Here is a 15,733-nt window from a genome sequence, read left to right as displayed (position 1 = left end):
CTTTGAGGAGAATTTACATTACTGAATGCAGACACATTTAAAATCACGATCATGCCAGCATTTTATCTCTGAAGGCCTAATATTTATTCAGTCCAGTTTTTTTCTCAGAAACAGATCACACTGATTCCTTCATTCTCTGCAACTCACCATGGAAGGATTTAATTTAAAGAATTTGAAATCTATACTAGTTCTAAGCAATTCTGGAACCTTGCATTACACCACATCTCATTTTACTATTGCATATCTTCTTAGTATGACTCACTTTTGTTGTGGAATTCCGCAACTGTAAATCACTTTGGATAAAATGTATGATAATTGAAAAAATGTGAATGAAAATTGTAAATGGAAATTACAGTAAATACTGTGTATTACTGCACGGAGTTTACTATATCCTATGAGATAACATGACCAGTAAACTGTAGCTGTGGCTCAGTTGGTAGAGCGGGTCGGCCACAAATCACAGGGTTGGTGTTCGAATCCTGGCCCACATGACTACACATGCCGAAGTGTCCTTGGGCAAGACACTGAACTCCAAGTTGCTCCCAATGGCAGGCTAGCACCTTGCATGGTGTGTGAATGGGTGAATGAGTCACAGTGTAAAGCGCTTTGAATACCGTTCATGTTAAAAAGGTGCTATATAAGCGCAGAGCGTTATGTATGTTTTATGTAATGTTATGTACTTAAAGCTACAATGATACTTTAATGGGACTGCATTTGCTTTGAAAGATAACACTTCTCAGGTTATCCATTAAGTTTTGTTTTTAGCTTGAACAGTCTCTGTGCACCTCTGTAGCTTAAATACATAGTCTGTGAAATAATCATTTGTGATCTACCATTCTGATGCTCTGCGGGGGAATAGAATTTTCTAAATGTAAATAATTTAACTTTTCCAAATTTAACTCATTCTCTGGCTCGTACTGCTGTTGGTCTTTTGTAGCAGGATGCTGAACGCTGGTGCTGTTTGAATGCAGGAAGTGTAATGGGAGATAGCAGGGGAAAGAAGGACACAGGTGGAAATAAGCTCTGCCTAGTTTGATAAACCCGTTTCATTAAATGGATATTGTGTGTCTGGAATAATTATGCATGGGAGAGCCTCTAGAGGCTCAGGTTTTATTGGCGGCCCTTGGATGGCTAACTCTCATCCATTAAACAAATCATGGAGTCATGTATTAGATTAGCTTTACACCCAGCATCAAGGGTGTTTTTTGCCAAGCAGCGGAACCTCTGTTATTCACTCTCCTAATCCAGAGAATGAATAATGCGATTGAAAGCATCTGGAAGATATTGTCATATATGCCATTCTGAGAGATTTATTAAAGGAACTGAAACACTATTTGAATATTTTGTTCTTTAGTTGTGTTGTTTTGCGTGGAGGTGACAAATGAGAACAGGAAAGTGTTTTGTTTAGTGAGGATGTTTTCAATATTTCATGAAAAAATAAAACTTTGTTACTTATTTTAGGTAGCGTGTTATCTGCATTTAATAATAATAAGATGCCAATGTCATTTGTCTGCCTGTATGCTTGGGAGGAAACAGCTTGATCTCCTGCTGGTTTTGACCTTTGGTAACCCCAAAGGTGTGGTTATGACTCCCTCCTGTGGTTAGAGGTCAGTACTACAGCAACGATGCAGAAATGTCACACCAGCAGAACAGGCTGTCAAATATTCCTTTGTCTCTATTAGAAATGTGAACAGTAAACAATGGAGTTTACAGGAATCAAGGACACAGTGAAAATGAAAGTGAATATTAATTTTCTAAGTCAGCTTCTTTAAATCAATCAACAGAATGTACAACGTGATTAAATATAAGGTGTCATTTTATTCATGCCCCTTTGCTAACTTTGTATGAATGGGTTAGATTTCATTGGTTACGAATGTAGGCCTATACTATTATGTTTTGCAAAAGAATAAAAATAATATATATATATATATATATATATATATATATATATATATATATATATATATATATATATATATATATATATATATATATATATAATTAATGCATTGAGGAGCACACAAAGGCAAATTCAAACTGAGATTATTTCAGGCATATTTTTTTCTTCAGTTGATGAGCAAGACGATCACCTTTCTATTTAAGGGTGTGTGTAAAGCATACCAGATGTTTTAAAGAATTATTGCCTCTCTCCTCATCTTTGATTGCAGGTGTGTTGGTGCAGTGTGTCATTTTAAAGAACTTGGCTGAGTGTCAGATTATAGCAGAGTGGTCCAAACTATAGCATACAAAACTGTAATGTGATTACATTATCCAATATTTAAGAATTGTATTGTGTTTGTACACCTATGTATGTATATATATATATATATATATATATATATATATATATATATATATATATATATATATATATATATATATATATATATATATAACCCATATTGTAATGTCTGTTGATGTTTATGCTTGGGGACTTGCTATTGGCTGTTGTGTTTGCATAAGTAATGAGGTAGGTCTGTGCAGGTTTATGGAACTGTTTGGGGGATTAATGAACAAATTATTAATAATTTTAAAGTAATTGGGTTATAGTTATAATTCAAGTTCCGTTAATGTTAATTATATCATTTTCGTTTATGACAAGGATGTTTTTTTAGTTACCCTGGGTGGGATTAGTGTTCCTTTCTGTTACTTGTGATGTTGTTCAAGAGTTTTCCAAGTTCCAATAACAATTAATAGTGTTAAAATGATTGTCCATCAGATTATGGAGAGTAAATTAATCTTAAATATGTACCCCAGCTTGGCCCTTTCTATCCAATTACAATATCCCACACTACAATGTTTTATTTTAGTGGTTCTGTATGAAATATCACCTTTATGGTTTAAATAACCTGCAACATATAATGTGCAATTTCCTCCACCAAATCTGTTGTTGTGATAGTTTAGAGGATTTATTATTAGTATTATTATTAATAATAATATTACAACGTTAAACAAACGTTGTCATTCTGTGACGCTGCTTCTCTGAGAGTTAAATTTATGCATAACTAGACAGGTGTATTCAGAAACGAGCGCCTCGTGAGCGAATAAAAACGTACGCTGAACAGTTTAGGGCGGGCTCTAAACTAATTATGTCGAATTTTGACCAATCCGATTAGGGGAGGGCGGAGCGGAGTACTATGGGGGCATGTCCCAGGCTTTGTGCCTTCGCTGCGCTGAAGAGCGTCTGAAGAGAGTAATGGCATGAGAGCTTTGCGTCGAGATCCTGTCAAACCACTGCGAATTATCACGCACCTGAACTTTTACACTCTTTCCTGAGGACTATTTTACCGATTAAACGGGACGTCTTATTTAATTATTTTCACTGACACACAGCAGCAGCAATTGAGAAGTCACTCAATAACAGTTGGCTGCGTTCCTGCCTTTTCCAAGACATTTATGAAGTAACAAGGATATGGTTTTGGACATGTGAAGTACAAGGGTAACTTCAAACATGAAGCTGGTGTCTTCACTGTGTTGCCTCGGCTTTCTTCTGACTTCAGTGGCGGTTCGGCTGAGCGACTCGCAGCAAGGTGAGTGACGGACCATCGTCTCGTGCGCAAAGGTGTTTATTGCTCGCGTGCACGCACTTGTTTGTTCTGCTTACTTTTTGTATGAGAACGCATCTTACAGTTCACATCTTCTGATTTATGGACCATCGGCTCCTTTTAAGGATTTTTCTTCTGTCATTTACTAAGCCCAATCGTCTTGTTGCATCTCCTCCTTAACAAAACAACCTGCCTGGAGTCTTTAAGCTGTATCATTGCGATAGTGAATGAATGCCATTCATTTGCCACTACAATGATATTACAGATTTCATGCATAGAGACTCTATGCGTGTTGGTACGGCATAGCCTACAGTTGGAGCAGTGGCACTGAAAGCGCAGAATGGCACAGTTGAAGTGGCACTGAAAGGGGCATTCAGGGTTCATTTGACGTTTGTTTTGTTATTCTCGGCCCGTACCATGTCTGAGAAAGAGTTTAAGCGGTCATTTCTTTCCCTGAAACTGAAAAGTCACTTCTGTTGCCTCTGCGAACCTCTGGTGCGCGCAACTGGATTACTTTTTTTTTTAGGCTATTTAACTGTAAATAGTTTGAAATGTCATCATCATGTCACCAAACAAATACAATAACCTATTTATCTGCATTTACTATATATATATATATATATATATATATATATATATATATATATATATATATATATATATATATATATATATATTATTTTTAATTTTTATACCATGCTTTAGATTACTTATAAGAATGTAATATATACACTTAGGCTACATATTTAATACATATTTATTTCTTGAATTTTATTGGGCACATTTATTGTCTATATCTGAGGTGTTCTATCAATTGAACTATAACACTTCTATAATTAAACAGTGTTTGTAATTTAAGTGGATTTTTTTAAATACAACGCAATTGGCATGACTGGCAGACTGTGTTATTTTCATCGTAAGAATAACCTGAATATACACAAATGTGGGGTTCAGATCTCCACTTGGTGGTGATATGTGAACTGAGTAACTCTGAATCACATTGCTCTCTATATCTCCCTCTCTCGCACGCACGTCCATTGATGAATTGTCATCGTGGCTAATTTTCACACTGTATATCCATCAGAATAGGTAGATTCGTCAATATGAAGCAGCAGTATTGATTACAGTCGTGTAAATGATGCTGTAGCAACAGATCATCCTTCACAGTCGCGCTGAACTGAACGCCTTTGGAAACATAAGTCAACTTTATAGCGAATCATTACACCATTCGATGAGTTTGACAAGCGTTTCCCAGGCCACTATTTCAAACGTTTCTCGACCCAAACCTTTTCTTTAAGCACGATTATTTGAGTTAATTTTCACCTGTTAGATACTGCTAATGAACTAACAAAGGAGCAGAATCGATACATTTCAGTCGACCAATTGAAAGTGGGCAAAGAGCACGTCTTGATCAGATTGTGGTTCATAGTATCGGTGTCATTTGCAAAGATAAGGGCTCCTGACGCACTTTAGCACTCTGCTGCGCACAACAACAAAATAAATAAACAGAAGCCGTGCTGCCTGGAGGAGACAAGATGTTGATTGAATTGTTATTTTAGTTTAAATAAATGAAATAGCCTAAAGGGATTGGGTACAAATAAGTAAACGAGACTGTCTTCATCTTTCGGATTGGATATGTTGCTAAACTGCAGTCTGCAACAGTCGCCTAAATAAAAACACACACACACGAATTTAGAAAATGGTTCATCAGATCGGGTCTAAAAATGACGGTGCAAAACCAACTTTGGTGCTAATTTACATATTTTAAAAAATAAAATAATTATTATTATTTTATACAGTACAGATTATACAGTATATAACGAATAAATAACTGTTTTAATGTGAAGGTTTTTGTAAATATAATATATATATTCTTAAGTATAAATAACTTGAAACCCCAGCAAACATTGAGTAAATATGAAATCTTTGGTTAGACGTGGTTCTATAGTCTGTAAATATAACTAACATATATGTATGTATATATGTCCATTTGTTAACATTAGTTAACATGAACTAACAATGAACAATACTTATTAAGCATTTATTCATCTTAGTTAATGTTTATTTCAACATATAGTAACACATTTAATATCAAAAGTTACATTTTTTAACATTAGTTAATGCACTATAAACTAATATGAACTAAAATTGAACATTTGTATTAACTAACATTAACAGATCAACAAATTAAATATCAAGTATTGTTAATTGTTTGTTCATGATACCTAATGCTAATGTTAACAAATGTATCCTAATTGTAAAATGCTACCAAAATCTGTTCTAAATAAAGCTTTTACCTATTATGTTTAATGTAATATTTAAAAATAATCAATTAAATTAAATTGTGTAAACTTTTTTCTATAATTTGTTAATACTTGGGAGTTGCTATCTACAAAATGTTCCTCTAGAAATATTTGTTTAAATGTATGATAATGAGTTACAAGTTACAGCAAATACATGGATAAATCCTAAAATCTTGAAGTGTGTAATGATGATGATGATAAGATCTCAACACTTTAGTGAGCAGTCATGTTTAATTGGTTGTATTGCTGTTTATTGTGATGTGTGATCTATATCGGTTATCACCCCAGTCTGTCTGAAGATGGCTATGAATTTAAATCCAACAGATTTAAAACATTCAAATTGCCAACAGAAAGATTTGTGGGGAATAGGAGGAGACAAATATCAGTTTGTTAATCGGCTTAGGTTTGGAATAAGTCTCGTCAGTGAGTGGAGAGACTTGCTGCTGATGAAAATTAATCGTTGGCAATTAAACTCCTTGCTATCTGAACTTTTCCTGGCTAGATTTCATGATATATGGAGCTGTGCAACATTTGAAAGCATAGAAGTTAATAATATAATACTCGTAAAAACACTTCTCTAAATAGAACACTAGACTAGGGTTCTTTGGTTTGCAACAAAAGTGCAAAATAGCCTTTTTAGGCTCCATAAAGAACCATGTTTTGGAAGCACAGGTGCCAAAACGTGTTAATTAGGGAGGTTTCTAAATTGAACTATTAATATAAATAAAGAACTTTTAAGAAATGCTTAATTTTTAGATTTATATTTTTTTGAGAATGACTGAATGATTACATTTGTGTTAACTGTGGGAGAGAAAAAATGACAAGACCCATATGAGGCCAAAGTATCACATTGGAATCATAACATAAATGTCTTGTTCTATTTCTTCACATTGGTATTTGTGGGTGTTCACTTTCTGAGAACTTTAATTACTGTAAATGCATCTCAAGCTTGTTTTTGCAGCTGACGGAATGTTTTAATCATTGCTTTGTGTAGATTTTTTCTACTGTTTACTCAGTCATCATTGAGTCAACATCATCTTTTATCACTTCATTGTGAGACTTATGTTATGGCACAGCCTTGTTCGGGAGGCACTGTACATATTTATGTCCTGGCACACACATATCAAGTTGACATTAAATCTAAATGTTTACATGGCGTGGCACAGACAGTAAGCCCTATCAACAAAGAAGGTTAAATAATTTACTTTTATCACTGCTTTCAGAGAGCAGCATCTCCCGCTCCCTTTTTTATATCATCAAAGCAAGAGGCCATGTTGCTACAAACGCCTGCCTACACAGCAATAAGCCATTGTCTCACAAAGCCCATTTATTCAGTTTTTGGTCCAAGAAAGGCAGACTGACCTCTGAGCTTGTGTGTCTCATTGGGAAGAAAAGCAGCCTTTGATTCTGTTAGGAGCGCCAACTACTGCCAAGCAAAGGCGGGATCCTGCGCGGCATGATGCCCTCTGCTCCAGCTCAGTATGTCTCACTCTCTCACTGGAGCTGCACTGACTGACTTCTGTTACAGTGCATGCTTGGATTAAGAAGGAACTGCCTCATTCTTATTTGTGCTTGAGAGAACAAAGTGCAGAGAACAAGAGACTGATGGGACTTGTTCAGAACACATTTCTTACTCATTCTGTCATTTATTTTGCTTTCAAGACTGATTTAGCCAACCTCTAGACCTTTCACTGATTTTCCAGGATTGTCACAACGCCAGCCTAGTAAATGTTTTATTTTATTTTATTTTATTTTTTTGGGACAAAATGTAGCAGATTTGAGATTTTGATTTTTGGTTCTTCTTTTCTCAATTCTTATGGGTCGTTCACACAGAATGTTTTATTGTTGTGTTAGAAAACAATGGAATTGACCAGTAGGCATGTTTTATTTCTCCCATATATTGTTAATATAAACTTAATACCATGGTCCGCATGTAAATATGCTTACCCCGCCCACCAGTTAATTTGATTGGTCCATACATTTATTAGCTGTTATGTGACAAAAGTTCAACTATTTTTAACTCGACACAGCATCTTGAAAATGCAGCGCTATTGGGTTGAAGTGCTTCATAATGGCCAAAAACCTTGCAGCTTCCATAAGGGAGAGGCAGTGAGAGAAAAAGAAAACAAGAAAGGGTTTAAGCTGGCGCCTGCCTTGTATACATTCATATTCACATGCTGTGTTTACAATCTGATTTGACACATAACTGACCTGCTATCAGTTTTCATTGTTGCAGTGCTTGACCAGGGGTAAAAGGACATGTCAACTCATGTGTAATTCATAACACAAAGTTGTTTGCAGACAAAACGTTCACTCTGACAAGCTTTTCCAATCCACTCAGTATCTTAGAGAATCAAATCAGACGGAAGCTCAGCTATTCTCTTTTCTAGAGAATTGAGCCTCTGTGAGGGATAAAGGTCGACTGCAGAGGATCGTGCGGGAGAGAGAGATCGTTAACGGACATGTCCGTCATGTGTGTGTTTATGTTGTCTTTTAAGTTTATCATTAAACTATTATTTATATTGAAAAGACAAACACACACATGATGGACATGTCCGTAAACGATCTCTCTCTAAGACCTTTATCCCTCACGGAGGCTCAATTAGCCTAATACGGGACCAGGTGTGTAGGATCACGACCCGGCCCCGCCCTCCGCCCTGCCACAGACTCCTTTATTTAATAACGTGCCATCAATTGTGTTAAGAATTGCCAGTGTTATGGAAGTTGCCATCTTTTATATTTATTTTAGTCACTGTTCCATTGCTTACAGCTGTTAGAATACGGGCTTGCTGTGTAACCGACCTAGAAAAGAGAACAAAACTTGTTATACGTGTCTCCAGGTACTATTCCCTACAGTTTCCATGTGAAATGAACACTAGAGGAGTTACAACAACTGCATGGTTTATTCCCTTTCACTCAAATCATGACAATGGCTGATTATGACTTCATAAATACTGCCTTTTTTATCCTCTCTATCACTCAGACCCTGCTATGTTATGATATTGACCCACGTTTACTCTAACGCATAATTTGAAAATCAATACATTTTAACGCTAGTATTACAGACCAACCGGCATATATTGTATACACTTATTCCAATATGGTCAGCTTGCGGGTAGCTCACCTCATAGAGCGATGGATTTTGAACTTGGTGGACTTCGGTTCAAGACCATTTAAGAACGCAAGATGACACATGACACAACAGTGTCATAGAAGCGACACAAATTGACGTGGTTGCTTCAGAAAATTTTCTTCAGATGAAAATAGGTCTGTGCTTACCGAAATCTGAAGCACTGCCCCCCTAGTGGCTGAAACTGGAAGTGTTGTTGAATGTATGGTCATGTGTGAGCTCCAGCTTCATATATATAGGCCTATATATATATATATATATATATATATATATATATATATATATATATATATATATATATACTCTCTAGTTTTGCATTTCTTTGTTAGTTGCTTTATAAGTTAATGTCTGTTTGTTTCTCTATTATCATCTTCATTAAAAGCCTGCATTTAGATCCAGCATCTCCTGTCTCATCTCAGCAACCATTCGTTACAGCAGTCAACAGAAATTGATATTTTGTTTACCACATCACCCAAACCCCTAAACCTAACCATCAGTGGGGTCAAAAAAGGACAAAAAAAAAATCAACATGATTATTTGAGGTATCATTACGTGCCCGTTGCACTAGCAGTGCAGGATCCAATCCATGTATGAGTAACAGTAATAGTGAAGCTTGCACAAACACCATGTTACAATTCAAAAGTTACAGCTAATCATTTAGATCAATTTTCTATATTTGCTAGTTATTTTTCCAAAGCACAGTTCATATGAACTGGCAAGTTTTTAAAAGTCTTGGGCTGCATTTCCTAACAGCTTTTGTGAACCGCAGCCCTGCTCAATTTTTACTGACAATGGTAAAAGAGTGGCAGCTACACTGGCAAAAAAACAGCACAATGCCAATCAGCACCAAACAGCCACTAGTTATTGTTTCTTGCAAAATTGTCTTCCACCTCTCCATACTTACAAAATTCATAACATTCAGCACCCTGACTCATAATTCAAAGTGCTATTCAGATGTACATGAGCTGCTCAGACGTTCGTGACTATGATGTTTGAGAGCTGCTTTTGTCCTTCACTCCCAAAGCCAATGACAGGCTTTGTCAGCCTACAATTAGGAACAGCAGAGGGGCTGTTAATAAGTGCCATTCTGAGGATTTCGTCTGTGTGAGAACAGAGATGGAGAGAGTGAAACATTAGTTCTGATTGACACAGCCAATCGTTTAATATGGAGTCATCCTGCTTTCTTGGTTTCTTCCCTAGTCTGCTTCAATTCCTCTTTCAACTTCTTTCATCCCCTTTTTTGTGCATGCCACAAAAGGGAGAATTTAGTATGACAATGGATATAGGCCTAATCTTAGCTAAAACACATTCATTACAACAGTACACAGGATTAAAAGTGATTGTATGGAATTGTTAATTTAATTTAGGTAATTGTGCATCCCCAATTTCTTGTATTTTCCCTTGTTGTTCTCTGTTTGAGGTCCTTGACCACTATATGAGCTGTTTCTCTTTATTTAAACCCGCCCCCCTCCTCATTTGCTTTGCGAACTCCTGAATAATGAACTTAACAAATAAAAGAATAATTACAGACTTAAGTTTTTGGCTATAAAATAAATGCACCATCTAATAAGTGTTTCATGTTTTTCATTCTTCGAAAGGGGCAGTTTATCTGTATGCCTTGCACTCCTCTGTAATCCCTTTTAAAATATTCATTGCTAATCTGCATTTACAATGTAATTACAGAAAGGCTTTGAGTGATATTGACTTTTTCAAGATGACTGTGGTGCCCTGATTAATCTTGATTCGCTTATATATATTTCTGTGTGTGTGTGTGAATAGATGTCAGAAAAGCAATCAAATATGTGGATAATTATCAAATGTTGTAATTAGCTGAGGAGGTAGTGTAAAATGTGTATTTTGTCTTCCAATGCGGCACCAAACAGATTTGCAAAAATTACTAATTAAAAAAAAAACTTCAACAAACACATAGTCCAACCCCAAACTCACACCATTGATTGAGCCACTGTTGTTATGTCTGGCCGCTCAAACAAACACTCAAATTACACACTTAACCTTTAATTTTTCCTCTCTTTCTTTCAGTCTTTCTCTCTCTGTGTATCTCTATATCATTGCTGCATAATTAAATGTTTGTATTCCCTCCCAGGGACAGCTTTTCATTGTGCTGCATGCAACAGATGAATTTTGTGCCTGCTAATGAAGCTCTTATGGAAGTGAGCGGTTATAGGTGATTTTGCAGCCTACAGTGGCACATCAGGGAAAGAGGAAATAGAGACAGAAAAAGTGAGAGCAAATGAGAGATTTTGAAGGGAAGTAAAATAGCATCGAAGCTAACAAAGGACTTAAAATTTCAGTAGTCGATAACAATATTGGCATTATATTCATGCTATATAACCAGAGGGGACCTGGCTCCCCTGGCTGAGCCTGGTTTTTCTCAAAGTATTGTTTTTTCTCTCTATAAAGTAACATCTTATGGAGTTTTGTGTACCTTACCTCAGTCACCTTTGGCTTGCTTACTGCATGGGAACTACATTCATTTTTAACGCATGATTTCCAATCCAGATTTTCATTTAAACTGCACAATGAGGATTTTAAGGCATCACAGCATAATTTTCTGTTACTGCATAATTTTCAGTAAAGCTGCTTTGAAATAATGTGTATTAAGAAAATCATTGTGAAAGTAAAATTGACATGTGTAATGGATTAGTGTGAATGTTGCCTAAATGCAATTTAATGCAACACTCTCCTAAAGGTTTTGTATTATCATAACTATTTACAAATTCTATTAATGGCAAGTAACCATCAAGTATTTCCCAAGTCAACATTGCTTCTAGTTTTTCAACTAAACTGTCAGTAATGAAGGAACAAGAAAGAAAAATTATTGAGTGATTTACAACTTGTGAGTGATGTTCTTTTTTCTTGTCAGTTTTGTTGATTGATACATTTTAAAGGAATATTTCGGGTTCAATGCAAGTTAAGCTCAATGGACAGCATTTTTAGCATAATGTTGATAACCACAAAAACATGTTTTGTCTTTTCTGTAAAAAAACTAATAAATAAAAAATTAGGTTAAAATTACTTACAATGGTTTAAAGTTTATTAAATCCCTTAAATAAATTCTTCTGTTAAAGCTTTTGTATTCTTTGAGCTGTAAAGTTGTTTAAATAGTAATTGTTTTACCATATTAATTTATAGTAATAGTAATTTTTGGCCATCTTTTTGGTTTACGGTTTACAGCATTACGTAGTCATGGCAACAATGTTGTATAATTGAAAATATCTTTAAAACAGAAACCGTTAGTAAGTGATTTTATCACACTAATATCATGTTAACTTGCATATTATTTACATCTTGTTGTAATCAGTAGTAGGCCTCACATTCTGTCAATGAGCTAAACTTGTTGTATGATTATCCACAATCAAAGCCATCAAATGAACACAACAACACATTTCACAGATCAGAGCAATCCCCCATCGAGACCTCATGGACCCACAGAATATACACCATAGCCTTGTGTATATACACGTAGATAATTCTGAAAATGACTCTATGGCCTGTAATCAAATTTATAACAGACAAGTTAATGATTATAGCCTGGTTTACCTTTTTAAAATATGTGTTGTGATTTGTAATCACACTAAAAAAATCGATGACTATAATCTTTAATCTTGTGTGGTAACTTCAAGGTTCAACTGGATATTATTCCCCGATAATCAGGTTGCTCATAAAGTGTAATATATTATCCATGTTGTAAAACTAATGCATTAACCAGTATGATTTGTAATCAGGGATTTTAATGTTTTTTTACTTACACGTATAATATTCATGAAAAATTTCATATTTCATTTTTAAATGATTGCTTGTTTACTTAGAGAATGTTGATGACAACGAATGTCATGTCTTTTATACCGTTTTTAAGATATAAACATGCACTATTTTTGAGCGGGAGTTTGCAAGAATCCTCCACAAAGGATCATAAATCAACTTTTGAAAAGGACAGTCCATTCGACCATTTGACTATGGAAAGTCACTTCTGATTGGCTGAGGACATCTTTGGGCTGCGGCCAATTTTAGTTCAAAACTGTCCTACTCAAGGAAGACCCTCTCACTCTTCCCCCACTTCTCTTGATCTTCCTCTTCTGCTGAACTTCACTCTTCCGACGCTCTATTTGGAAGTGTCTCTTGCTGCTTCCAGATCCTCCATGCCATGTAGAGTCCAAGGAAAACTCAGGACACACAAAGTCCGGAGGAAGCCTCTCACTCTCTGCTCTACGGTTCACACACCCAATGGGAGTCGGGTCTATTGTCTTCAACCAGACAATAAATATCCACGATATTAACAGTCTAAAACATTGACGGAATTAACTTTTCAACAAAGATCCAAAGAACCAAGCAACACAAAGAACACAACGCAAGGAAACGCAATGACACACAAGTACATCTCCAAGAATTTTGCTCAAAGTGCTGGTGTATTAGTTAAATACTTTGGGTAATCCGATTGCAAATCGATTTAGACTCAAAGACAGATAAATGTTTCTTAAGGCATTGTCAACAGACTCCATAAAGTTCATTTTCCCTGTATTGATCTATTACTTCACATTCTGTCACTACTCAACAACCTGTTTCATGTTGTATGTGTTAGATGAGTTTTATGTTTAGTATAGAAATAAAGTTTGTCTGTATTCAAAGATAATTTGACTGTGGTATATTTGTATCAATAATCTCATCCCTGTTTTTAAAAGATTTCGCTTCAAAGCTATACCTAAATATGTGTGATATTATTTTCAATAAGACATGAGAATAATATTACTCCAATAATTGAATTAATCATAATTCCCTTATTAAATCTAATTCCTTACAATAGAAATTGTGAGAGGATACGAGACTTTGAATTAAGATTTGAATGGTGCCGATTTTTTTCAGAAAAATAATCTAGTTATTTGTCATTTATCTCATTTATAATGGTTGTCGAATTCCATTATAAATTTCCTTACATAATAATGTAGAATAAGGACAGTTTAATTTCATTCCTAGCTCACACATACCAAATTTCCTACATATAATGGTGTAAGTACGCGGTCACTTCCATCCGTACTTTGTACATCTACATCAACCAAATTTCCTACATATAATGGTGGAGAATGTGGGCACTTTAATCCATACCATGTACATTTACATCAACCAAATTTCCTACATTGTATTGAATCCGGAATATTTATGAAAAAGACAGCAGTACATTTTATGTTAAAATACTCACTGTTTCAAATGTATAGCCACAAGATAACACATACAGGTTATGTGTGTAAACATGATTTTATTGTGATAACCTTTTTCGTGTAAAGTTAAAGACAGTTTTACAACTTTGTTGTCATGATGATGTAATGTAAACAAACCCTAAAAAGACTCTAAAAATGACAATTTAAACAAATTTACAGCTCAAATACTACATTAGTTTTGACAGAAGAATTAAGTGCTTTTATAAAATTGTAAGTTTGACTGCTTTTAAACGCTCCAAAAATTGGCCACATTCACTTCCATTGTAAGTGCCTCACTCTAACCTCGATTTTTGCTTTTTTCTTAAAGAAAATGTGGGATGACCCAAAATACATTTTTGTGGTAATCAGCATTATGCCACAAATGCTGTTGATTGATATTATCTTGAGTTGAACCTGGAATATTCTTTAATACAAACCGACAGCCATTGGACCATTCACAAATATTGCAACAACAGCTGTCAGAAAGCCCTTTGGTACCAATTTGAATCTATACTTCTACTGTGCTACCAGTAGAGATGTTTTTATTTGTATTTTTTGTTTTGTTTAGTATATACTTGGTATTGAAGCACCAGTACTTTTTGACATCAGTAGTATGTCAAAGCCTGTGCTGTAAGGACTGTGTCTACTGGTCTCTACTAGGCTGCCTGGCAGCCTATGCCACTCTCCTGTGGGCCAGCAGTCACCTTGATGCAGAGGAGAAATAATATCAGCCGTAAAGGCACATAAAGTACCAAATGAGATGAGGGGGGAGGCAATTGACCTTGGCTGACTGGATGGCTGTAGAATGGATGAGCCATGTGCTCAGCAAGGACTGCCGTTCAACCTATAGAAATATAAAGTGAGAGTTAAAGGAATAGTTCACCCAAAAATGAAAATTCTCTCATCATTTAGTCACCCTCAAGCCATCCCAGAAAGGTTTGACAAATATGTTTAGAAGAATATTCCAGCTCTGTAGGTCCATACAATGGCAAGTGAATCGTGGCCAGAAATTTGAAGCTCTAAAAATTATATAAATTAATTATAAAAATAATACATACAACTCCAGTGGTTTAATCAATGTCTTCTGAAGCAATCCAGTTGGTTTTAGGTGAAAACAGACTAAATGTAACACCTTTTTCTATATAAATCTTGACAGCGGTCTATTTGGAGATCATGATTTCAAGATCGATTACACTTCTTATAGCACCATCTTGCACTCTGTGCATGCTTCAGGCATTAGGAACTGTAATTGAGCTTGAATTCATGATCGTGCCTAGAGATCACACCAATGGCAAGATGTACGGTGTAAAATTATTTATATTTTGGTTTGTTCTCACCCAAAACTGATTGGATCGATTCAGAAAACGTTGATTAAACCACTGTAGTCATATGGATTACCTTTATGTGATAATTTGGGCCTTCAGAGTTCTGGACACTTTTCACTTCCATTGTATGGTCCTAAAGAGCTGCAATATTCTTCTAAAAATCTTCATTTGTGTTCTACAAATGAAAAAGAAAAACATACAAATTAAGGATGACAAA

The 15,733-nt window shown here is 35.4% G+C and overlaps 1 protein-coding gene across 3 annotated transcripts in view; it reads left to right on the top strand.

Moving 5' to 3' along the window:
- Positions 1-3,213: 3,213 nt before the first annotated feature.
- LOC127658734 (receptor tyrosine-protein kinase erbB-4-like) overlaps positions 3,214-15,733 on the top strand; it is a 401,640-nt gene continuing 389,120 nt past the window's right edge. For all 3 annotated transcript variants that reach the window (XM_052148194.1, XM_052148193.1, XM_052148191.1), the window contains exon 1: positions 3,214-3,530. In XM_052148194.1, the coding sequence (XP_052004154.1) occupies positions 3,452-3,530 (79 nt within the window). In that variant the 5' untranslated portion in view covers positions 3,214-3,451. The remainder of the gene's footprint in view (positions 3,531-15,733) is intronic.

This window comes from Xyrauchen texanus, chromosome 18 (genome assembly GCF_025860055.1).
Source record: "Xyrauchen texanus isolate HMW12.3.18 chromosome 18, RBS_HiC_50CHRs, whole genome shotgun sequence".
Lineage (NCBI taxonomy): Eukaryota > Metazoa > Chordata > Actinopteri > Cypriniformes > Catostomidae > Xyrauchen > Xyrauchen texanus.
Note: the sequence above shows the minus strand (reverse complement) of the source record. Positions and strands in the feature narration are given on the sequence as shown.